The sequence below is a fragment of the Aptenodytes patagonicus genome, chromosome 1, assembly GCF_965638725.1.
Source record: "Aptenodytes patagonicus chromosome 1, bAptPat1.pri.cur, whole genome shotgun sequence".
NCBI classification, from domain to species: Eukaryota; Metazoa; Chordata; class Aves; order Sphenisciformes; family Spheniscidae; genus Aptenodytes; species Aptenodytes patagonicus.
Genome location: NC_134949.1, coordinates 145,782,639 through 145,807,850, shown reverse-complemented (window position 1 = coordinate 145,807,850; position 25,212 = coordinate 145,782,639). Strand labels below are relative to the sequence as shown.

Genomic DNA, 25,212 nt, shown 5'->3' with positions numbered 1-25,212 from the left:
GATACAGTGGAGGGATTGTGGGAAGGAGGAAATAAAATGGGTAGCGTTCACAAAACCTGAATGCTTAGAAGCAGCCTTGGCTTCTTACATGAAAGAGAGACTATTACTATCCTCCCGATTTACCTTTTCAAAGTATTTCTCAAATATGCTAAGAAATATCCCTTTTTTCAAAGAAATTATTTTTCACACAAACAAAACAGATCTCAACATAGTTGGCTGAAAATAAGGCATTTCTGAATGTGCTTTACTATGCTTCATTAGGACCAATTGAGCAACTTAGAAAAAACAGGCCTGCATCCTTCTGCTTTGGGTACATCATCCACAATCAAAACACATTTATAAAGTGCTGGTAACTGAAAAAAATCTCCGAGTCTTGCCATGCACGCAGCAGTATCCACTCTGAACACTAGTGTTATGACCGAACAGATTTCTGTCCTCCTTCAACTTCTATGCTCCAACACAAAAAAACCCCAACACTTTATCTTATCACAGTGAAAACTTCTACATCTTATCTCTGCATTAATACGATTTTATTCTTCCCGAAAAATCTTCTATCATCTTATCATAAACCTATGAAGGTCAACTTCTAAAGCACTCAATGTTACCAGTGGCTCTTAGGGCTCAGTAAACATGGTAGTGCATACGTTCCTGTGGGCGACATTAATACATACTGAAAGAAGTCAGCATTTTTATGGATTAAAGAGCACAGCAAACTATGACAGCGTTGATGCTCAAAAGCAACATGCACCATCAGTAAATGAACTTCGCATTTAATACACTTCTTTAAAAGCAACTCTTAAAAAACTGCATCCAGATGAACAAGCTTTGTACAGGCTCCCTAAATGTATACGGTGCCATTATTGCTCAGAAAGGTGACCGATTAGATGTACGATGTTTCTGAAAGCTTGTGAGGGGCTCCAAGCCCCCAGAACACCGAGTGAAAAAGAGCTGTTTCAAGTTTCCACCAGAGTGCCAAAACAGGTGCTACCTTTGAATCAGAGACTTAGGCCACAGCAAATCAGTGTGACAGAGGGGAGTTCCTCAATAGCATTACCTACTATTCCTACTCATGCTGAAAGTTATCCTCTGTATAAATGAGTATGCAAGTGAGCCAGGCACAGGTGCCTGTAGGTAGCACAAAGGTAATTTATTTCTGTTTCGCATGCAAAAATGCTGTCCCACAGAGCTGGAAATCTTGCAAGCTGTTCTGTTTTCACTGTATACAGAACCTCATGCATTTAGAAAGAGTTGCTGTTCTAAAATGAAAGTAAGGTGCTTTACATCAGCTTTTTTATTATTATTATTTCGTTATCAAAAACAGTAATACAAGAATTCAATCCCTGCCACGTGAATCCTAATCTGATGCAATCTACATATGAATATAAATCTGGTGGCTATGTGCTGAAGAGGTTTCTCAAACAACTACAGATTTATTTTTTTTTAAATCTTATTTCTCACCTCCCCAGATTTTGTTTTTGGGGAATTCTATAATTTCATACGTTTAATTCAATCTCCAATTATTATTTTTTTTTTTTTAAGTATTAAGAAATCAACTTAAAAAACACACTTAAACAAACACTGTTTGCTTTTAAACAAACAGTTGTGGATTTTAGGATTTAGGCATTAAGGCTGAAAATCCTGAACTTGCACTTCAGGTAGTCAATGCAAGGTGAATGGTAAAAGAACAAGATACGTGAATCTTGAGTTCATTACCGCGTGACTTCAACTTCTCTCCAACAGACCGGTTTTTTTTGCAGATAATCAGGTTGTTATAGTATTCCGAGAAATTTTTAAATGAGCTCTTGACAAAGGTTTCAAGAAAATATATTTATTCAGTTTTAGCAGAGGAAGAAAACATAATAAATATAATAGTTTCTTACACCCTTCTTTACAAGATATTTTTACGTTCAAACATCACACTTCTGTTACAAATTTCAACTAGTATTTCAAATTTTAAGACCACATTCACTGAGAAAGGCAAGAACTTTTAATGTTAAAAAATACACAGAGTAAAAAAGTGCAAACTTTTTATTTCTTGTGGCTAGTGCTAAGTGTTCAAGTCCTTTAGAACATCGCAAGATATGTATTAGATCAGCAATATTGCACGCATCCAGTTCGCACGCACAACTATTACATTAAGTGAACAATACAGACTGTAACTTTTCATGGTACGACCTCAATTTGTCTCTCAAATAGCGTCGAAAAAGACTTTTCCAAATTTCTGCAATTATGGCAACACGAGCTTTTTACAAATCCCACACTCAAGTCCTCAGCTGAAGTAAAATGGATCTAAGCTTGAACATCCTCAAAACAAGACAACTACCAGGCAAGTACAATTCCCATTCTGACATGTTTATACATGTCTTCGGAGTGCAACTGATACTTTCTCGGCAGAAGTAGATGCAATTCCATTGGGATTTTTATTTCCATAAACTGCAATTGGGACAGCAATCCCGTAGATTCTGTAGGATGCCCGTAGCTGCGTTTTGACAGCCATCAGGTTGTTAATTTTCTACGTACCATCTATTCAAACCAGTTTTCTTTCAGTAAAAAACGTACAGCATCATCAAATCCATTTTGGTACAACGATTCCATTTTCTCCTGGTTTGGTGGGAACAAAGCTTGATTAAGCCTTACTAGGTTGGCCAGAGACAGCTGCAACAGAGCGAGAAGCTATAAATTAGTTTAGTAAAGCAACTTATCTAGTCTTGACTGTGTTGCTATCTGTTCTGTCATCTGTTTCATGTAGCATATGTAAAAAGAGAAGACCAGCATGGCTATGTCTACACTAGTAAATTAACCGTGTCCAGGTACACTGCTGAGCGCCAAGACAAACTGGCACAAACGGTCTGCATATACACCATTAAACTCGCAGCCTCCAAGACAGTCTGCCTGCCTGTAAAACTGCCCGAAGTTTCTGAAACATTTTAACTTCGGAAACATTCCCAGAACTGTCTGGCAGAGTGGTAGCTGGCACATGCTAAACTCGTGCAAGGAAATATTTTGACAGCTTACTTGTGCAAACAACCACATTCTTGGGAACATTCCCAGGCAATGTTTAACATGTTGGTAATACAAGCTACATTTATACGCACAAATTAAGAGCTACTCAGCATCTCAAGTGGTCACCTTGATGGTGTAAAAAGATTTCAGAACTCTATTCTTGAATAAAGACATTATTAAATTGTTTACAACAAAATAAAAAATAATTAGATTTAATAAGGTTCTGAACACTTCATTTACATGATTAATTTAATACTTTAGCCACATAACTATACACAATTTTGAAAAACAATATCAAAATCATCATTATTTGAAGTAAGCAATTATTCAAGTTGACACTAATAGACGGAGGAGGTTCAAAGAGACAGAAAACTGTTCACATTCCAATCCAGATAAATTAATATATACAATTCTTCATTTTATGCAGATTATAATATTGCTAAAAAAAATTTACTCCTAGTTCACATTTTTACAACTCTAAAAGCTAAGGGAGCTTCAAATGGAGTAGTTTAAAATGTTGCCTGAGAGTCTGCACAATTCTGCACTTGCAGGACCCTAGAAGATACGTAACTCTGCAATTAATTTTCTATCTCTAAACTAATCTAATCACCCACTCATTTTTCCTCCTCTCCATGCACTGTATATTAGATACAAATCACAACCAAGAAATATACATTACACAATTGCATATATTTCCAATATATATGAAATCAATAATCTCATGCTTTATGATCATTTACCAAGTACTATCATGCTTAAAATCTCTCTGTGAAAAATTATAAAGATTCAGAAATTGGTCTAATTTAGGATTACATTACTCAAATTAAGGAAACATATTAAGAACTGTCTAAAAGAAACTTTAAAAAAGTATCACCAATTATTGCTAATCTTTACTTTTTCTTTCTGATGGAGTTTTGTTGACAGCTAGGTCTACTGCTATTCAATATTTTTTTCATCATGTCAAAGGAAGCAATACTGTGGTTAAAGTTTGTGAGACAAAGCTTGCAAAGACAGAAACGTCAATGATGAAAAGGAGGCCATAAAAATCAGTCTTAGCCTATATTTCAATACACGGAAGTGTTTCTGTAACATCTAACAAAATAACTTCCGGAAAAATGTTGTGGTTATAAATGTTCAAAATCTTAACACAAGCTCTCTTGAGCAATGAGGTGACAAGTCATTGTATACCATCTCAAATGTAGGACAAACTTGTATTTTAAATTCAGTTAGAGTAGCTAATTTCAGTAAGTATGAAGGGATGTTCTGAAGTTTCCCTTTCCTGAGGTATTCTACAGAAGTCTTTTTTTTTTTTTTATAAACAATCTGCCTAGCCAAAGACAGCTGATACTTAAAGCAAGTCTAGATTATTTACATTTAATAGCCTGTGATAATTTGCTCAATTTTGTGATAGATCAATGCTTTTCAAGCCTTCTGACAAAATTTATTCTACATTTTCCTTCCCTTGTGTTTAAGAAAAAGTCTACACTCCATTTGCAAAACAGAGAATGCCAAAATATTACTTAAGTTCATATATACACAGAAAATAAACACTTAAAAATAAGCCTAACCTTAACTGCTCAATTACCTTTTCTTCTTCTGAAGTTATTTAAGAAACAAGCAACTCACCATTATATCTTGTTTTGCAAATTTAACATAAAGATCCACACGTCCTTTATCTTGTGGACAGATATCTAATCGACCGCTGAAAGGAGAAATCGTCACAGTTCTTCCAACAGGCAAGATAGGAAGGCCATTGGTAAGGCCACCATCAACCCACTTCTATCGGAAAATAAAAATATTTTCAAAGTAACCTTAGTACAGTATGTTCATAACTGAATACTTCATCCTTCCTGTCTCTGCCTCCTCCACTCCACCCTCAAGAAAACTTACAAGTTTCCTTCTCAGAATACCACGAATAAGCTTGAGTATGAGGCATTAAAAAAAAAAAAAAAAAAAAAATCATCGAGGAACTGGCAATGTACACACAGAGTGTTTAATCAATGAGCATTTGACATAATGCATGTGTGTAATGTATTTATGAAGCTACTGATACGGCTTGTTAGCTGATTTAGTAACAAAATGCCCCATACAGAATTTTTCTCAACACGTATGTGAAAAGATAAGATTGTTACTATTACATGTGAACCATATCAGATAAAGTATACTCCTCTAAAACATTACTCTGGACAATCTGTACGTGCAGGTAAACTGACTGCACAAGCTAAACCAAATATGACTCCTCTCTTCTTCTTCCAGAGCCTCTTGCCTTCTTACGTATACAACACAAGACAGCAATAGCTGGAAAGTGGAGGGTAAAGGTGGGAAGGAGCTGAACAACTATGGCACATAAGATAGAGCAGACATCAAGTCTGCTATAGGAGCTGAGTAGAGGAAAGACTGAGGAAGAAAAAAAAAAAGCAACCAATGAATTTCTTGCAGAGCCCCACATATTTCTTGGTTCTAAAGGCAGTCTAGGGGCACAAGCCTGATCTTCACAGGGACCATAGCCAAATTCCATCCCAGTATAAGCAGGGACAGCTGTGACATCTCTTTCCAATATATTTTATACATTCATATTTCTTTCTGTGCTTACATGCATAACCCAAAACTCGGCATCAGTCTACTGGCTAGACACATTCACTGACATCATACATGAGGTCTGGTGATCAGATGCATCTCACTGAAGTTTATACATCTACAGCCAAATGAGTCATTCTACACTTCCTTTATCATCAAGGTAGAGAAAACACTTCTAGTACATGATCCACCTTATTCTAAAGTAGGCATTTACATCTGATTTGAACTGTGCTGAAAAAGTGCTTTCTTCTCTTCTTCTCTGCTAATTATACAGGAAACATACATTAACTATGTAAGACATAGACTACTGCAGACACCTAAAGCTAGTCGAAATGCTGTAAGAAATGGTATTATAAGATTCACCTCAATGTTTCTTAAGGGTTTGACCTCCCCAAAGATAAACTGAATACTCCAGGATATCAGCTTCAAGTTTCATTAACACAGAACACTACAAACAAATGGCAAATTGTACTAGTACTCTTCAGCACCAATCAGGCAGAAGACTGCTTTTCTGCTGTAGGTAATACTATATGTGACTGTTATGAAACAGCAAAATAATGCAAGTCTTCCCACAAAATTACTGAAAATGCCACAGGAATTCAGTCACAAAATTTAAAAAAAAAAAATTCCCACAAAAAGAATACTACTGGGAAGTTGTTTATGACATCTAAATTAAACTTGTCTTCAAACTGTTGGCAAGACACTAGCTTTCAGTGCAGTGACTGCTATACAGGAAGCATTATCTCAGGTTACAGTGTTTGTTCTTCAGAAGCCCCTGAAATTCCCTGAGGTCCATCACTTAGTTGTATAGATCCCTCTCAGCTGTGCCCTTTACTCTCGCTGAAGGCAAACCTCCTTTTAATTCTATAGGTATAGATTTCTCCCAGTGCTACATTTGAGTTCATGCAACCAAAAGACTTTGTTGCCACTTGCCCCTCCTTCCACTGTCAACTCCCATATCTGGCAATACATGGATTTACTCTTGTATACACATGGATATATAGCAAGCACCATTTGGGGGGCGGGGGGGGGGGGAGGTTGCTTTGTTCCTCCACCCCACCCTCTTCTTCACTTTCTCAGATGAAAGTTGTCATTTCACACTACTTTATGCTCCTGCGCTTAAATAATAAGCTACAAATATTCACATTCAATAGTCTCCATGGACCTTCTCACCCTATTATTTCATAACATGCTTTAGATCTTGACTCTTAACATTAGCTCTTGATGTCAGTATCTACAATCCACCATCAAAATTCCTTCATTTTCCACAAAAATCATATTTCTCAATGCTTAGGATTGAGACTGTTTTGCCTTAGAAAAGGAGGAAACAAAAAATTCCAAAACCATTTAAAGCTATCTTTCAGACGTCTCAAACTCCATTACACCATTGTTGTGATAACTGTGAGTAAAGCTGCAACATCCCTTAACATTTCTAACACCAAATCTTCTTTTCCTGTGTGTCTATAAATAGTCATTTATTATTGATTTATATGCAGTGTTCCTTGGAGTACTAAGTGGCTTTTTGTTGCAATTCCTACAGTGACAAGAACAGTGGAGTTCCTGTCTAAGCCAAGTCAGAGACACCATAACAGACAACATTATTAGTCTTTCACAAGTCTAGCTTAGTACTTTACCACTTAAAAGTTCTCCCACTTTTAAAAATTCTGATTATTTAGGTTTTTTCCCCTCTCCTCTTAATGTAACTTCAATATTTATTCAAAAATCAAAACATTTACCAAGGCAAGGGCAATACTTTTTATTAAGCACCATCTCTTGCAGATTCTGTTATTCCTGGCTGATATGCCCTCTGTCATTTTATTTTCTTTCAAACATTTGGGAGAAACTGCTTCTCAGTCAAAAATATTTGGCTCCACAGTCTCTCATGTTACACAGTTAAAATAAAATTCTTTTAATTCCATTAACCAATTCTTAAAACATGCTTCTCAGCTGATGAGGCAAATTCTTGGTAACTTCTGAATTAGTTTCTTTTTTGTAAGTACAGTGCAAAGACAGAGAAAGTTCTGAAATAATATGCAATGAAAACCCAACCAGACAATGAAATTAAGGATGTGGGCTGGACCTAGCAGAATCTACCCATTTACCAGTAGATGGTTTTTACAAAGCTGTTATATAAGAACTACAGTGACACAAACTACAGTCTCATCATCAGATACAGTCAACTCAATCATCTGCGGACCTTTATCTGTCTTAAAGAGTAACCTTGCCAGAGATTCAGAGGACACCAAACCAACTCAAAGGAAGATAATTTCACATGGAGCAAGTTTGCCCTGCTGTTAGTGGAAGCCTAGCCCAAGGGCACCTTAAATACCCAGCCAAGGTAAAAAGCTAGTTGAGGCCATTAACAGACTATAAATTCCCAGATGTTATTTTATACTCCCTTTTCCTTCAGATTATTTTTAGGCTCATCAAACCAGGAGGAAAACATACTATGAACAGACTGATGTTATGCCTATGCTACCATGCAATTTAGCTTATTCACCCCAAAAGTCTAGCCTCCAAGCATGTGTACTACAGGTATGCTAGCTAACTCCACTGTGAGCCAAAGGCTTCCCAAAAAGCATTCTTCCTAAAAAGAAAACTAAAGTGCAATGCTGGGAACAGTTCACCCTAGGGTTCACTCTCTATAGGCAGTATGGACAGGCTAGCAACATTTTGGCCATTTTCTAATACTATTCCAGTAAAACTGCACCATACTCCCTTACGTATCATGCAACACATACCTCAGATAACATACTGAAATACATTTCAAAAACATTCCCAGATGACCTGGTGATAGGTATGCAGGTGATGTATGTAGCCCAGAGAAGATCCAGACCAACTGTTCTGAAGCACAGATCAGGCCAGCAGACTCAGGCAGCTAGCAGGGAGTAAGCTCAATTCCATGTGGAATTTACTCCCTGAAACTAGTGTAAATGCAGACAGACAGAACTTTGGTCTGTTACAGTAAAGCTTTCAGGAAACTTGGAGTATCATGCTAATATGATAGGTGGTCTCACAGAGCCAAATCAATATCCAGTCCGTCTGCCTGACTTCAGTGCTTACCATGTCTGGATCATGAGGTTACATGCCATGTATCTGGCTCTACACTGCACGCTTTAGGGCCCCTATTACCCACCCACATATCCTCATTACCCACTATTCCAAGCCATGGAAACGCCATTGCAATAGAAATCCTACAGTCTTTGCACTCACCCTGCTTTAAGTATTTTGGACTAAAGAATGGAAGTCACATTCATCTACGGGCAACAGTAGTCTCAAAAAAAAAAAAAAAAAAAAATTCCCCAAACCACAAATCCACTGTTTTACAGAATATGAGAAAAGTCAGTGCAGGCATGCAGAACTAATCATTCCAACAAATAACAATAAATGAAAGCAACCTTCTCAGAAACTGCCTTTTCTTTAAGGAGAGTTGTAAGGAAATTTGGGAATGACAACAAGCTTTTAAGTAACAGAAGAACCAGTTTCTGTGAAACATTCATTGACTTCACTTCTGAATGCAAAAAATAAAGTTGGGCAGGAACGAGAACTGTCCACTAAGAAGAGGCTGCAGCTGTTTCAGTAAATACTACAATACCCAGGCAAATCATAATAGCAGTGTTCATCCAGTAAAATGGGTTTTAATTAAGTTTTGGACAAAACTCTGAGCCAACTTTTCGATTTCTTAATTGAAAGAACAACACAAGAAATTTAACAAAGACACTTCCTTCCCTTTAACTAACGGCAGAATGAACCTAAAACAACCATGTATGCCCCTTGAACTGCCCAAGCAACATATAAAGACTCTAATCAACAAAATTTCCAGACCCTGGGAAGCTGCAAGCAGTCTCCATTTAACACAAGCAGTCAGGCAATACTGACTTAAACCCTTCAAACATTTTAGCTTGTATGTGTTGCTGTATACGCAATTCTAAAGCTGACAAGCTTTCTGACATAACGAACTCCAACTCCCTCTTCCTAGAGACAAATGCATATGGTTTTGTGGGGGTTTTTTTTGCAGGGCAGCTGCGAGGATTATAGATGTTCTAAGGGCATCATTTGGATGTGTGTGAGGAAATAAAGGAAAGAGTGTCATGTAGTATTTCTCAGAAAGAAAAAAAATGTCTATTTTCATGCTTCTAGTAATTACAAACAGACTAAACAGTCAAAATTATTCTTGAAATGTTAATATATTTATGTAAGAAAGACAAAAAAGTTCCTGAAGCTAAACCAAGTACAGGCAACTGTGAAAAGGTTTTCTTATAGTAGTGTACACCTCTGAAAACTTCACAGCCGTGTGCTACAGGGAAAAAAAAGTTTGTTCTTTAATGTTTGTCCAGAGGTAAGAGATTTGAAGGTGCCTGGTAAGAATGTTCTCATGTTCTGTACAGAATTACAACACATACGTAGACACACACATGTACTCCAGCAGCGTCCAAGCTGCCAAGACCTCCCTTATCATTCCTTCCATTAAACAGAAAAGCAGAATGGTGGTCCTTTAAATTGCAAAAAAACATTTTAGAGTTGGTAACAGCTTGTTGCGAGAAGCATCTTTACTACGAGAAGCTTCTTCTCGTAGTAAGCATTAGACATCTTTAGGAAACAGCTTCATGCTACAAAGATAATTTCAGTCTCAGCACCCGCAATTTTTGAAACAACACATGAACAAACTCATGCCATCCTTCATAGTGTTTACAGTATCAACAGAAACAGTAACTATTCTACAAAATACAGCACTGCAATGCCCACCTACCCTTCCCTAAGATCAAATAATTACATCATAAATGAAGAACGCTCTTACAAAAAAAAAATAAAGTTGGTAGTTAAACTCAGTGAAAAATTACCTCTCCTTTATATTCCACTGGCTTAATTCCTGCATATACTGGTACAAAACTACTTGCTAGCAGGACCTAGAGAAAAGAAAGGAGAAAGAATAGAGAACAAAAGTGAAGAAAAGACAACAAAGTAATTCTGAACCAATACATAATTTTCATACATATTCATCTGTACTAAATAATATAGCAGTAATCAGTTAATATATTAGTTTTTCATGAAACCATGGTCATCTCAAAATGTCTTGGTTTTGTGGTATGTCAAAATGTGATTAAATCTATTCAGTAGGGTTTGGGTTTTTATGACTTGACAGTGACAACTCTGAAAACAAAATATCACAAATTAACTCATTGATTAGTGTGATTCAAAAGAGTATGAACTTAGTCTTACACAATGTGAAGTAAGTGTATGATTCTTCAGAAACTAAATATGCATATGCTGAAAAAATGCCATATAGAGTATTGTCAAAGAAGAAGCTGACCCAATCATTCTGCTGGCATATTAATATAGTGTTTACTCTTTTGATCAGGTTTTCTAAGAATTCAAAATTTCCAGAATACTATAAACAGCCTGAAAATTCACAGATGTGTATCTTTATCAGTAACAATACTTTGCATTTAATACATTCAAGTATTAACAAATTACTATTTGTCCTATTGTAAGCCTACATTGCTGTCTATGTCTAAAAGTTCTCATTTTTTTTTTTTTTTTTTTTTTTTTAGACCAGGACACCTCTTCTGTCAAGTACAGATGTGCACACACACATATCTTTCTATCCACTCTTAGTAGTATCTATGAGTGTGTGTGTGTGTATCTCTACACCTACGTATCCACCCATATATATATATATATGCAATTAGTATACAGCATTTCAAAGAGAAGGGGTAGATGTGTGGATTAAGTGCAATATGTCAGAAATTTTCATCTAGCTAAATGTGGAGAATATGCATACATGTGCTTGTATGGCAGCATGAGACACAAATCTGGGGAACAGAAGCAGGTCACAGACTGGAGTAAACACTATGTGAAAGATGATCAGGTGCAAAAAAACCCACAATCCATGGAGATTATGGAAGAAAATGCCTGAGCTATTTTTGGTGGAATTGCATTTATTTTTACAACAAATTAAGCAACTTTCAGTATTAAGCTACTTTCAGTATTAAACACCTCTCCTCCCCTAACAAGTTTTAATTAAGACTCTATATGGAGTCTTTAACTTTCACTTCAAGAACTCTTTTCTTGCCTATTTCTCTTCCCAGTGATCTAAAGCACCAGAGCTTTGTCTGAGCTCAGGTAAAAAGGCTTTCTCTTCTTATTTTCCAAATGCGAAACTCTAGCTATTTCTCTACCAGAGAGGCCTTTCCCTCACAAAAGCGTAAGATAAGGTCCCCCTTGAAACCACTCCTCCCCAGATTTTCAAAAGAGACATCCTCCAGGGTTCCCAACATCAGCTTTTTCCCCTGCCCAACTCCCTTTCTCCTCTCCTTCAACTCCATCTCAGTAATTTTGGCCCTTCTAAACTAAGAGAAATGGGGACAAAAGGTTTAGTGAAGGAAGAGTCAAAACCAGGTGACCCCTGCAACGTGGGAATTCTTTTCAAGAAGACTGAAGAAAGCAGTTGGCCCTCCTTATAAAGTCACTTCGATCTCAAAAGCGAGGTGAGGAAGGACAAGTTTGAAGAACTAACACTTTCAGTATTTCCCTACCACTAACAGACCACTGTGGACTCCTGTTCACTGCTCCCACCTTTCCAAACTAAATACAACAGTGTTCTGTGCTCTGCTCCCTCACAAACATACAAATCATGCCTCTCTGCCCCCTCACCTCCAGTTTAAGAACTGCAAGTCTAGGAACACTGGTACGTGATGATTGTCTTCTAAAGACTATTTCAAAAGTGGGAGATTATTAACTGCCTTTCCACACTCACTGGGAATAGTAAAAGAAAATAAAAGCTTAAAATTGTAGCAACATATATTCAGTTTAGCCATTATGAAAAACTTTAGAACCATAAGGCTTGTTAAGCATTGAAACCAAATGCATATGGAAGTTGAAAGACTTCTGGCAGAGGGTACAGAAGCTTTGCTGTTATAAAACAGTTTGCCCAGCAGTATCTTTATCCATGCCTTGGATACAGCAGATCATGTCTAGGGAAGGTGTAATACGATTACATAACCTAACAAGCTTCATCCTCCATGCTACCGGGGCAGCTACCAACATTCAGGCTGTTGTATAAATGATACATGCATAGCTGAAGGCATACACAAAAACAGGTATTACGAGATGCACTGAAAGAACAGACAATATGAATGTATTCCAATGAGCAATTATTTGGAATTTTATTATTCCAACCCATTCCACTGCTAGCATATGGAACAAAAGAACAGAAGTGGTTAAGTCAAGAAAGAACTATTGAAATACTAATAAAATATATGTATTTCCAAGGTCGTCTTGAAGTTTCTAATTGTCTTCAGGTTAGAAGATTTCACTGCAAAAAACCATAAATCTACAGAATAATAATCTCCATGCTTGTCACTGCTGGCTACCATAGCTAGAAATAACACTGCATAATTTGACATAAACTTTTTGCATAATTATCTTTGCATTATTAAGCCCTACACATTTTGAGAACTGATTGACCCTGTAGAATATAACAGGGTCAAGATTTTAAGAAAATAATACTGTAAAGGCAAGCTTCCAATGCATACTTTGAGATTTTGTTAACAAGTGTGATTCTTTTTCTTTAAGTGTTAATTATAAGGGATCTCTTATTTATTCTAAGCATCCACAGGGATAGGGAAAAAAGGAGCTCATTCTTATTCTATTTCCTCCTTTATTCTGCTACATCTTATGATCTCCTCCAATATATAATCAATTACTAGAAAGAACATTTGCTTTACATGCATCTGAATTCATCCTACAATTTACTATCAGTTTTTGTATACAATCCTGATCCAAATTTAAAAAGTGGCATTCAAAAGAAAAGAGATGGGCAGTAAAAGATAAGCTTTCCAGTGACAGTTAAATTACAGTTTATATATGGTACTTAACATTACATCGTATCTATTCCCCACAAGGACTTGTAGAAACTGTTGGATTTTTTTTTTTTTTTTAAGACAGGAACTTTCTTTACTTTCTTTTGTGATGAAACATAATATAAATGGTATCAGTGAAATAACAGATGCAAAAAGACCTCAGCGAATTGTTACAAAATTTGGAAATCCTCTATTTTATTCTCATCTACTGTAACCATTAGTTACCCTGAACAGACTTTGCCTACAAAGTAGAACTTTAAAAACAGATGAAGGAAACACACACAAAGTAAGTTTTAGCAAAATTTGTGAAACTGCAGGATCAAATTCTACTTCCATTGTTTAAGTTATGGTTGTAGCATCACTGATAGTATAGTATAAGTGATTATTTGAGTAAAACAGTGATTTATTGTACAGCTAATAACATACTCCTAAACCTTAAAGAAACTCAAGCATTTTTATTTAAAGGAGCAGTATTCAACTTCATTACCTTAATGAGGTCCTCCCTCGAGGCAAAACTTGAAACCAAGTGATTTTCCCCATTTTTGGTGTTAGTGACTGACACATAGAGCCGGTTCTCAGCTATCTCATGAGCATTAGAAGGAAGAATAGACTCTATGCCTTCCCTAGAGTAAAGAAAATGCTAAACATTATTCACCATCATTATTTAAAAACCTTACAAATATGTTAAGGGTGAAAGAGTGCTGAGCTCCCCACAGAAGATATATGCACACTCTCCATTTTCATTTAGGGAGCTTCACACAAAAATGATCTTACAGATGTATTAAGATAAGATAGGTACCTAAGTGTTTTCATAAAATCATAACCAGGTGTTACAGCACCGAAGTCCAATTTTCTAACTTCCTCTGCAAATCCATAGGCAAACTGCTTACACTTCTGCAAATTAAAATATTCACCATTAAGGATGTTTTAGTTATGGGAAGTATGTTCAACTGTAGTATTTGAAACATACTAGCAGCTAAAGGTTTAATCAAGAGAGAGCTGTAAGATCCGACTAAAATATTTTCCCATATGTGCTTAGTTTGTAACAAGATATGCATAACAAAATTTTGATCCTTTTATAAGAACTAATTTGTAAGAAAAGAAGACCCCTAATTAAAAAAAAAAAAAAATAATAAACCCTCACAAGAACACCACTTTAACAATCAAGGGAAGTTAAAGGCTATTTTTCTATGTATTACCACTGCTAAATAATCAGTTCTCTGAACCATGTCATTAGACAAAAGAACAATCATTTATATTTCAAGTGTAAAGCCACCTTTTATTTTAAAAACTACTTCAGTACCAAAACCAGACACAAGTACCTTAAGATGCCTATAAGCATTAAAAAAATTAAAATTATTACACTTTATTACATAAATAGGTACTTATCTATAACCCTATAAGCCTCCCTAGAATTTTCAAGTCCCATGCCTTTTCAACAGTGACAAAAATCCAAGATACGACTGAAAAACATTTGCAAACTGTCATATTAGAACAGCAACAGTCAAAACAAGAAATTCTCAATGTTACATTCTCTCCAAGATAAGGAAAGGTTGTATTAGAGCTTTGAGACTAGGAGATGGAGAAAGTCCTAATTACAGCTTGTCTAACATAGACATCTCTGGGGAGAGGGAAAAAAAAAAGAGAAAAAAAAAACTGATGTAAGAGTTGTATTTGTGGACATAAAATATTTCAAGTTAGAAATGTAATAAAGGTGGTAATAAAATTATCCTGATATGAAAAGTTAATTCTATTCAGTACACCACACTACCTTTACTTAAATTCCATGAGAATTAGGAAGAATTATCCCCCCCCAAAAAAATAGTTCTCAATTTTCAATTTAAACAATATAACAGAATGACTAAAATGTAAATAAAAAAAGAAACAAAAAAAAACCCCTAAAAAGTTCCTGAAACACTCTTCAGTTTGTATTAAAATGACATATTTTTCAAGGAAAAAAATCCATCAGACTCAATGTAATATAGGCTTAGTTTCCACTAACATAACAAATAAAAACTCTTCTAATATTTTTATTTAGAAAGATTTTTGTAAGTTGGACCAGGCTGGGAACAAATGCTCATACCCAGAGCCTAGAATAAGCAGAAAAATTTCCTTGAGCTAAGAAAAGGCTAGCTGCTGTGTCTACCGTATAGGAAATTAAAGTCAGAGGTATGCATTATACCAGGCAGACTTGAAATTGAACTACTAATCAGAGGCTACAGAAAAGGAGTAACACCTGAACAGAATACAAGTAAGGTTCTCTTTACAAGACAGTGGAACTGTCCTAATACCAAATCATATAAAGAATGCACCTGGGGGCTGGTGGGGTGGAAAGAGGCCAGGGAAGAACTTACTGCTGAAAGCAACAGAAGTATAGCTAACTGCAAGCTAAGTTCATATCACAGCAGAAACAAACAAACAGAAAAATCAGTGGCAAAGTGTGGTATTGGCTGGGACTATTGTTTGAATCAAATGCAGTGAAAGCTGTAAAAAGCAAGGCCCGGAAAAAGTTACCTGATACTCACTGGTCTGAAACCTAAGTATACTTATAACAAAAATCTAACAGCCTTTTTTTCCCCCCACAATAATGCTGTTTATTATAATTCAAAATATTAAAGAAATATTAACATTTTGGCAAGGCCTAGTCCTCTACATATTTTAAGGCAAAGTCACTACAGGCACTTCAGGAGGGCAAAGCAGCCTTAACCTAAGGGGAAAAACAAACAAACAAAGACAAGCTAATGCTGTCCCACAGAGCCTGTAAGAATAGTCACTGAATATTACTTTGCTGTCTGTACATGACACCACACCCGTGATGAGAAAAGGGTGGCATCTCTGGAGAAAAAAACCCAAACACACAGGTATGCAGCATGTCAGAGGATTAATTCTCCCTGGCACACAGTGGGGCTACTGCTGTTAAGTCCTGAACTGTACAGAGTCTAAAGGAGGTGCACAAGCCACTTCTTGCACTGTCTAATGGAGTACAGACATCAAGGAAAAAAATTGAGCCGGTGTGCGGTGTTCTTTGACTTTATGAAGATACAGCCCATCTACCATTTGCATCTCCTTTCACAAAAGGATGAAAGCATGGTGCTATGCATTTGCTTAACAAAGTCTACCTCTAGTCAAGAAACAATGATTAACTTCATAATGTACAGCGAGATTAAGTGCATATGTATTTTGGTATATTAAAGTATATCTGGTTGCATACAGCTCAACATTCACACACATGAACTTTATATTTTAAGCTATGTAAACATAAAGTTCATATGACGGACTTTTGTCATAAAGAAATACTTCCTTCATAAACATTTCTGCCCATGAGTCACGGCTTTTGTTAATGAAAACACATACACGAGTCCTATTGCCTTACAAGAAGCAAGAAGAAAAACAAGAACCAAAATATTTAAAAAAACTTAATGGTAGATGATTACATCAAAAATATCCTTCGAAAATGATCATGTCCTATACCTACGAGTTTATTAATTTACCTCTATATTTTCTGGTACTGCTAATAAGACAGTGGCAGCCAGTGATCCCGCAGAAGCTCCCGCAAAAGCTTTCACAACTTTCAGTAACTTCTTACCATGCCTGTAAAAAGCAGCTGCTGCCCCCAAGTGGTAAATACCCAGAAACCCACAAGCTGCAAATGACAGATTGATATGTTTCATTTTTGCTGTGGAAATAAAGTTTCACAGTCAGAAAAAGGATCAGTTACTATTATCTTATAATATACATCTATTTTTTTGCATGGAACATATAATAAATTATATCCATGTAACAAAAAGCAGTTTATTTAAGAACAGTAAAAACTTTTGATTACCAAATACATCAAACAAGCACCAGTTAGTTTAGCATCTCCAAAATTGAGAACAACTCTAAAATATTCCTTAGCACAAATGCCTTTTTCAACCAAGAAATATATATGTATCTCCATATACAACATAAGTGCATATTTTCATCTAATTTGTCAAAGAAATACAAAATAAAAGTAGCTACTCAAAAGTGATAAAAGAATGCTGTTGGAGAGCGAACGCTGTTAGCCACCTACAGTAAAAATCAAGTTAATTATAAAACTGCTGGCTACTGTGTCATCATACTCCCCTTACACACACACAGCCTTGAACCCAATATAATTCTCTAAGAAAGCAATTTTTTCCTTCACCTTTGGAACGCATTTGCTTACTAGTATTATTAGTAATCGTTAATAGACAAATTCTTATTTAAAGTCATTTCTTATTTAGAAAAGAAAAACACACAACATATCATTGCTACTATTAAAATAAGAAGGAATAAAAAAAACACTGAAGTAAAATACAAAGCACTAAATGTATGAAAACACACACACACACTGTGAAGGTGTCAAGGATAGAATTTAAATCTCACAAAAAACACGAACAGGAAGTGTCTAAGTTCAGATCCTTAAGGGCGGTTTATTAAAAAAAAAAAAGGCTGTACATTTTATTAGCTTTTCTGTTTCTGCAAATAACTGCAATTATGAGAGCAAGCTTATAGATTATATTGTACAGATATACAAGATATTGTACATATTATCTTAGTATTGAATTTAAAATAAACTCCTACTATATTGGGTATGCATCAATATGAATGGGACTAAAAAAAAAAAAATCAGTATACTTGATTTTTCTGGTTTGTAATGAGATAGCTGATGAGATGGTTTTTTTGGAAAACATCTACAGGCACTGCGGTATCAGCTCTGATGAAGAGAGGCAAACATGTACAGCAACAGATTTTGGTTTAAGTTGCCTCTTCAGCTCAGAAATGGGAAGAGCAGGAAAGATGAGGATAAGAAACAGCTTTCAAAACCATTAGATAAGAAGACATGCTAAACTCAACTGCTTTACCCATAAGATGATTAAAATCAGACCACAAATGGGTCTAACTAGGTTTACTATTTTCCTTTTGGGAAAAAAAAAAAGAAAGAAAAAAAGAGAGAGAGAGCGCATCTCATAGTGCCAGGGCATACTGTTTGGTGCATCAGTCATGCTGCTAAAACGCTACACTATCATAAGGTAGTTTACCAACTGCGCTTTACCTCCTTTACACTGGAAACGCTTGCGTATCCACTTGTAAGTATGAATACCTGTAACTTCTATCTAACACATTTGTACTGATAGAAAGGATTTCAGGTTGGCACTTGCTGTGGCAATACGAGAGAAAGGCATTTAGAATGAAGCAAATGATAAATCGTGTTCCTACTTTTAAAAAGAATGGATCTTTTAATTTAAAGAAAAATCACTGTACTGCATAGAAGATAAAAAAAGTTTACACAAAATTTTACTGGAAAACAACAAACAATTCTACTTTGAAGATTTTTTTTTTAGTAGAGTGGAAAAAAATCTACAATAGACTTTGAAGTATGATGCCATGATGTGCCTTCTTTCAGGCTAGTTAAACTCTCGGTAGTTTAACCAACTGCTGGAGCTGTTTCCATGCCTTCTACAAATTAGGAACAAAGATGCATTTGCATGACTGGCCACTCTGACAAAAAGGTAAAGTTGGTTAAAGCAACTGCATTATTAAGTAGGAAGAAAAGCAAGCATGGAAGAATTAAATCCCATTTTTGTCCAAAAGAGATTTCAGGCTCAAGACACTACTAATGTGAAACATTATATGAAATAAGGACCATGTTTATGTCGTTGATTGGTCAGAAAATAAACAAGCAAAGTAAGAGTTCACAAATCCCAGGAATTATGTCTAAGGGACCTACGAAATGTAACTAAGAAACACAAGTGTAAGATAATAAGCTTATTTAATAAAAACAAGCACATGTATGCTTATGTACATATATATATACACATCTTCTAAACCTTCTACAAGGCTCATCTACAAAGCATTCTAAAAGGTATCTCTCCCTGCTGTAAAATACTTAGATGTTCACAAATCAAAAAAAGATGAAAACTAAAAAGAGTATCTAAAGCACAGTTACAGCAAGAAATTTTAGATTAAAGGATTTTTTTAAAAAGAAAAAAAAAATCCCTACAAATGTAGAAGACAATCACACTTCAATGTATAAAGAATTGGCTGGTACATTTTCTCTAAAGTGACAAGAACAGAAAAGGAGGTTATGTGAACTGAAGAGATTATTTGAGTCTCAGATCAAAACCTACTGAAAAATATACCAACTAAAGTCAGCCTTCTCTTAGAAGGCTTCCTAAGGAAGTTTTATTTTCTTATATGAGCTTTAGTCCTATCTAATTATCAGTTATTGTGAGTAACCACTGTTCTCTTGAGTGTCTGGATACATGGCATTCACTCTTTGATGAAAGAGTTCACACTTGGATCCCATACTTCTCTTTCTTCTTCTTCATTCCCCTACCCAAGAGACAGAGATTACCGAATGAGAATTCACATCAGTTTCTTGACTGACAAAAGGATTCAGTGAGAGACAAACATGCAAAAAGGAAAAAGAACACTAAGATTTCAAGTAAAAGAATACTGTTAAAGAATGCTGCTAGTCTCACACTCTGTTAAGAGTAGACTAATTTCAAGTCCAAAGAGATGAAATGAATACAATCCAAAAAGGAGTTAAATCTTTTTTTTTTTTTTTTAAACAAAAGTACTTGATCCACTGGATTTGTATGGCATGAAATACAGCACTGTTTTACAGATTCTGCAAGAGAACTTCAAATCAAAAGTAGCAACAGCATGGCTGTGTTATCAAGTCACTACATTTTTATTAATTAGGGTCAATTCTGAAGTCTACATTATGTATTTGTCACGTATAAATGAAATTTAAAAATACTTCAGTACAAATGTTAATTGGCAGATGACATTCAGGTTCAAATGGCAGATCCAGTGGTTACATCTAGCCGCGTGACTGAGAAATGGGTTTTGCACACACATGTAACAACCCTACAAGTGGGTAAATAATGAGAGAAAAAATAATCATTGAATCATAGAATAATTCAGGAGGTCTCTTGCCCAACCTTCTTCTGCTCAAAACAGGGTAGCTATTGGATCAATTTGGGTTGCTCAGGGCTTTATCTAGTTGTTAATTGAAAAATCATGTTTATGATTTTTTTTAATGAAAAATCATGTCCATGTTTAGCTCCTAACTGACAGCTAGTACCTGTTGCTGGGTGAAACAATCAGGTCTTCTTTCATTTGTTCAGAATATTAAAATCAGTAGAGTATTGCAAATAATCAGCATTACAGAGAAGAAACAACAGAACATTAACATCTTCATTCAGCACTATGCATCTACCTGCGGGGAGGTTCTGTACATTGAATTGAAGGCCTCTTACAACAAATCTGTAACAAAGCACCTAACCTACAAAGAAGATACAGATGAATAAGAATCACGGTTCTATAAGGAACCATCTGCTTGACAGATGCAGTTAAGCAATGTTGTTTCACCTTGCAAAGCAATCTCTGAGTAAGAGGAAAAGATAAGAAAGCATTCATTAGATGAATGTCCTGTAAAATCAGAAAAGCAAGAAATAGGAAACCAAGATACTCACTTTTATAAGAATATAAACTTTCCCATTTCTTTTGATTCTTGCAAATATGTCATGGCAACACTTGATTTGCAAGTTAGAATGGCATATTTCAGAGACAGTATGATTCAAAAATGTCTTTTGCTTTAGTGATTTGGTAGATCACTGCTCTTTTGATCAAAAAGAATAGTAGGATTGTAACAACTCCCAGGAGGACATACAGAGAAACTTAATTAAGTCTACAGTATGACTATTCCCTGCCAATTTTTCACAGAGTACCAGAAATAGGAGCACAGTCACATCTGGATGTAGACCATTCTTTCAGCTGCCTGAGCAAACAGCAGAAATCTTGCTATCTTAGAAATGATATGAAACACTTGTTTCACAAGGCTTCAGAACAAATATTCTTAGAGGGTTTAACATAAGTTCTGACTGTTAAAGATATTATCTATTAACTCAAAGTTATCATATTGGCATGTGTTAAGAAAAAATTTCAATGAACCTTAAAAGATGCAGAAGTACATTTCAGCTGGACAGTGCACACACTGTAGAGATATGACGTAAATAGGACATAGCAAATGCTTTTGCCACTGCTTTTCAAAACTGTCATTTTACATGATTGGCAAATTTCAAAATATAAATATTTTAACTGGCTAAGGGGATAGGTATGCTTCTGTTGTCTACAAGAAAAAACAGAAGCATAAGAAAAGATAAGTACAAGAAGAAACTAGGACACCGGGGCTGTTCAATCTCATTACTTTACAGATAATGCAGGAGCATTCAGGAATAAACATAAACCTAAGAGTTCTATTGAAACAATTCTCGCATCTGTGGAAAAAAAAAAAAATGCACTGGTGATTAAAAATATACTGGGGGGGGTGGGGAGGCATTTCTGTTTACTCAGCAGTATCTCATCCATTTGTAATGCAAACTTACAAGAGAATGTACGTAAGGAGACAAGCCTGTACAGCAGAATTGTGATATAGTACAATATAGCTTTTTCAGGATAGGTACTGTCTTCCTAATTGTCATGCACAAGAAATAGCACAACAGTTTCTCATACTACTGTTTCCGGAGCAATATAATTATATGAAGAGTATACAATCTCAGTGCCTTAACCAGTCATAACTACCTCCCTGTCATTCCATTCACAAACAAAAGCTGAAAATGCCCAAAGCAACTGACTAAAAAACCTTTACACAAAAATTAAATATACATAAAATGCGAGTGACCAAGCACCCTGAAGCACAGGAGCTAAAATGTATGACGCTTAACAGCACATTTGAGGATTAGTTATTAGCTAGGAATGACAGAAAGAACTGTTTAGCTAGGCAGCATTGCTAAAATAAATGTCATAATTGTAACTACTAATTTACCTGAATCAGAAATCACCACTCACACAGGAATGTTTGGTTTTTTCATGTTTATAACAGAAAAAAAGTTCACTAGCATCACAGACCATTCGTAGCCTTCAGTGAATATTCAAGAAATTGATTCTCCCAGTCAAAAATAGGTTCACGCAAAATAATAACCCATCCAACAGATTATACTCAAGAGTCACCAGATTTGCTAGCAAGAGAAAGGGAAAACTAAGTTTTGCATCTATCCAGTCACACGGAATAAGCGTTGTAAGAGTTTGAAGTTGAAGGAAAAGAAATTAAAATAATAATAATACAAAATAATCAGTACACAGTCCAATCAGCCATTAAGACACTTAGGAAAATTACAAGTCTTTGCAAACTATAAAAATTGTGTATAATCCCCTTAAAAAATAAACACATCACATGATACAAAACTTCCAAATTAAGAGTTTAGACCATCTTGATTATTAACACAAGATGTCTAGAGCAGACAGGGAAGGCTGACTTCTTAAGAAGAGGGTGGCAAAAGGTTCAATACCTTCTAACAAATGTTGGCTTCCATCACATACTCCACTGCGACTTTTTCCAGCAGCTATTTTAGTTCCCTCTGCACTAGTAGCCATTCTTGTATCTACTACCAATCGTCTGTCATTTACCTTGGAAACCTACAATCATACAGTCAAATATTACTATTTAAAAAGGGAAACAACAGGCAAATGTAAGATGAACATTATTTAGCCTTAAACAGAATAATAAAGTCAATTAAATAGTTGTAAAACCATCTAGATGAATTTCTCAATTGCTTACCCCCCCTAAACTAGTTGAAACCACAATGTTCTAGTATATATAAAGTGCATGCAGCAACTTATATTTTAAAGATTAACTTAATTAGACATCTAGAAAACGAAAAACATTGCCATTTGGAACTGCCAGTGTCCAAGATTAGCCTTCATTTTGTGTCCTTTCCCACTATTTTTGTTTATATCCACAGATTTTTTTTTTTTTATAATCAAACTCTTATGTTTTTATCCTCCCTTACTGATCCAATAAAAACTGACTTTTTTTTCCCCCTTTTTTGTGCAGTATTGCGTTGGTAAACAGTTTTCCAGAGAACTCTGGTCCTATTCTTCACTAAATGGCTGTCACTCTAACAAATAAGCCTGTCAGTTATCATGCAGTATTGTCTGAAGTATAATTTGAAAAAAATTAACGTTTCTCCCCAACTTAGAACTATCAGACACAAAAAGTTCATTCTGAAACACTGGTTCTCCTGCAACTTATTGCTGCCTGCCCCTTTACCCTGATAGGCATCTTCAATTCATAAGTAAGTCTGCAAGATCAAAAGCTTAGCTCTGAAGATTCTAGAAGAAATATTATCATCAAAATACTTACCTGGAATTTAACTCTGTTACGTGGCGCTTTTATGGTGCAATAGTTTAGAATGCCAATCCAGAACGGTTGAGTTTTTGGAAACATGCAACTACACAATCTGCATTCTTTCAACTGAAGCAACAGTATTTGAGCACTACAAAGGCTTTTAGCAGTCCACATTTTCTTAAAAGCAACCTCTGGATCCAGATGATGTGGTAACCAAACTGATACTCTCAGAAGCTGTTTTACCATGGAGTTACGAAGGAAGTATCAATAGATGAGCTTGGACACCATAGAAGTACACAGTAGAAACTTCCTCTCTTCTAAACATAACCTGTTCAAAAACATTAAGGGGAAAAAAAAAAGAAAAAACAATAAGGAAGAGCAGTTGAAAGGTAGTTGCACATCAAGGCCCTGACACTGTAGCAAGGACCTCTTCACAACCCTCTCACGTTTAGCTTTCAAGGGACCACAATCTAAAACACAGATGTGTTAACAGCTGATTCATTTGACAATGAAACAGTTCTAGGCAGAACTTTTGTTCAGTAGCTACTGTTTCTCTCACCAGCCTCCATCTGGCAGCCTGTTGCTCACCACCAACCATAAAGTCAATTGTTCATTTCAGAAACAGGAAGGACTTAAAAGTGTTAATAATGCAAGGAACAAGTGAACAAACTGTCCCTTATAATTAACAACATGAATATGCTGTTCCTTCTACCTCAGCTGAAAAACGTGCAAGGAGTGTTCCAGCAACTTCAAACCAACTGTTCACAAAAGCAAAGCGCTGATGTCTAGATCCTAGTAAGAAAAACTCAAGCATGCTGGCTGGTACAAGGCAAGCCTTGTCATCTTCTGTGCTACCCGGATATGGTAGGAGTGACACACAAATCGAATGTAAGGCTGGTTTACACCTAGCAAGACTTTGACCGTAAAGAACAACATATGGAAATGCGCTTGTTCACATGAAAAGAAAAACAGGTTATCGCCCTGACTAGCAGTGCAAACAAAGCCAGCGTGAGTCTGTGTAGGCAGGTCTCAGAAGCATACTATCAGCTTCAAATTTAACACCCATCAAACAAGTGAGTTTCAGGCTGTCTGCTTCATCTTGTGTGCCGCGAGGTGAGGCCTACAGTGCAATTTGATTTTTCCTTTCTCCGCTTTGCTCAGGAGGCAACCGATATAAACAAGAAAAACTGAACTGAAACGGTGAGGCAAAATTTTTAAATGTAACAAACGCAGGAAGTCAAGTGACAACTGAAGCGACCACAGCATTAAGAACAGCCACCGAGTCTTCTAAACTCGTACACGTGCGACAGAAGGGCGATGTTTTAGCGGGCCACATCCCTTCCAATCTTAAGCTCAAGACCTGCCCCCCTCCATCTTTCCCCGTTTCCCGCCGCGCAGGCTCCTGCCTCGGACCCTCCCGGGGGTCTAACGCGGCCTAGGCGACACAGCGGCGGCGACCCGCCCCCCTCGGCTCCCAAGCGGGACCGGGGCCGCGGCGGAACTGCCCCGCTTCCCTCGTTAACGGCCACGGAGGCAACTCCGGCAGAGAGCAGCGAAGACCGCCGCTAGCCC

General features: G+C 36.2%; 1 protein-coding gene across 5 annotated transcripts; it reads right to left on the bottom strand.

Annotated features, from left to right (window-relative positions):
* Positions 1 to 1,814: 1,814 nt before the first annotated feature.
* PNPLA4 (patatin like domain 4, phospholipase and triacylglycerol lipase) lies at positions 1,815 to 25,037 on the bottom strand. Of its 5 annotated transcripts, XM_076357936.1 has the most exons (9): positions 24,353 to 25,037; positions 23,656 to 23,968; positions 22,802 to 22,928; positions 16,934 to 17,118; positions 14,242 to 14,336; positions 13,930 to 14,065; positions 10,422 to 10,487; positions 4,630 to 4,782; positions 1,815 to 2,655 (listed from the first exon to the last, which is right to left on the bottom strand). In XM_076357936.1, exons 2-9 carry the CDS (start codon positions 23,884 to 23,886, stop codon positions 2,524 to 2,526), a joined length of 1,125 nt encoding a protein of 374 aa, XP_076214051.1. In that variant the 5' UTR covers positions 23,887 to 23,968; positions 24,353 to 25,037; the 3' UTR covers positions 1,815 to 2,523. The 5 variants fall into 5 exon arrangements, with proteins under 5 accessions (XP_076214051.1, XP_076214043.1, XP_076214059.1 ...); XM_076357928.1 differs by lacking the exon at positions 24,353 to 25,037 and having other exon boundaries at positions 23,656 to 24,326; XM_076357944.1 differs by lacking the exon at positions 24,353 to 25,037 and having other exon boundaries at positions 16,934 to 17,085; positions 23,656 to 24,326.
* Positions 25,038 to 25,212: the final 175 nt, after the last annotated feature.

Excerpts from the sequence above, each read along its gene's own strand:
- PNPLA4 (XM_076357936.1), bottom strand. The coding sequence starts at position 23,886 with ATGGTAAAACAGCTTCTGAGAGTATCAGTTTGGTTACCACATCATCTG. Across the intron at positions 14,066-14,241 it reads GATTTTATGAAAACACTTAG|GGAAGGCATAGAGTCTATTC; the intron begins GTACCTATCTTA and ends TCTTTACTCTAG. Across the intron at positions 2,656-4,629 it reads TTGCAAAACAAGATATAATG|CTGTCTCTGGCCAACCTAGT; the intron begins GTGAGTTGCTTG and ends GCTCTGTTGCAG.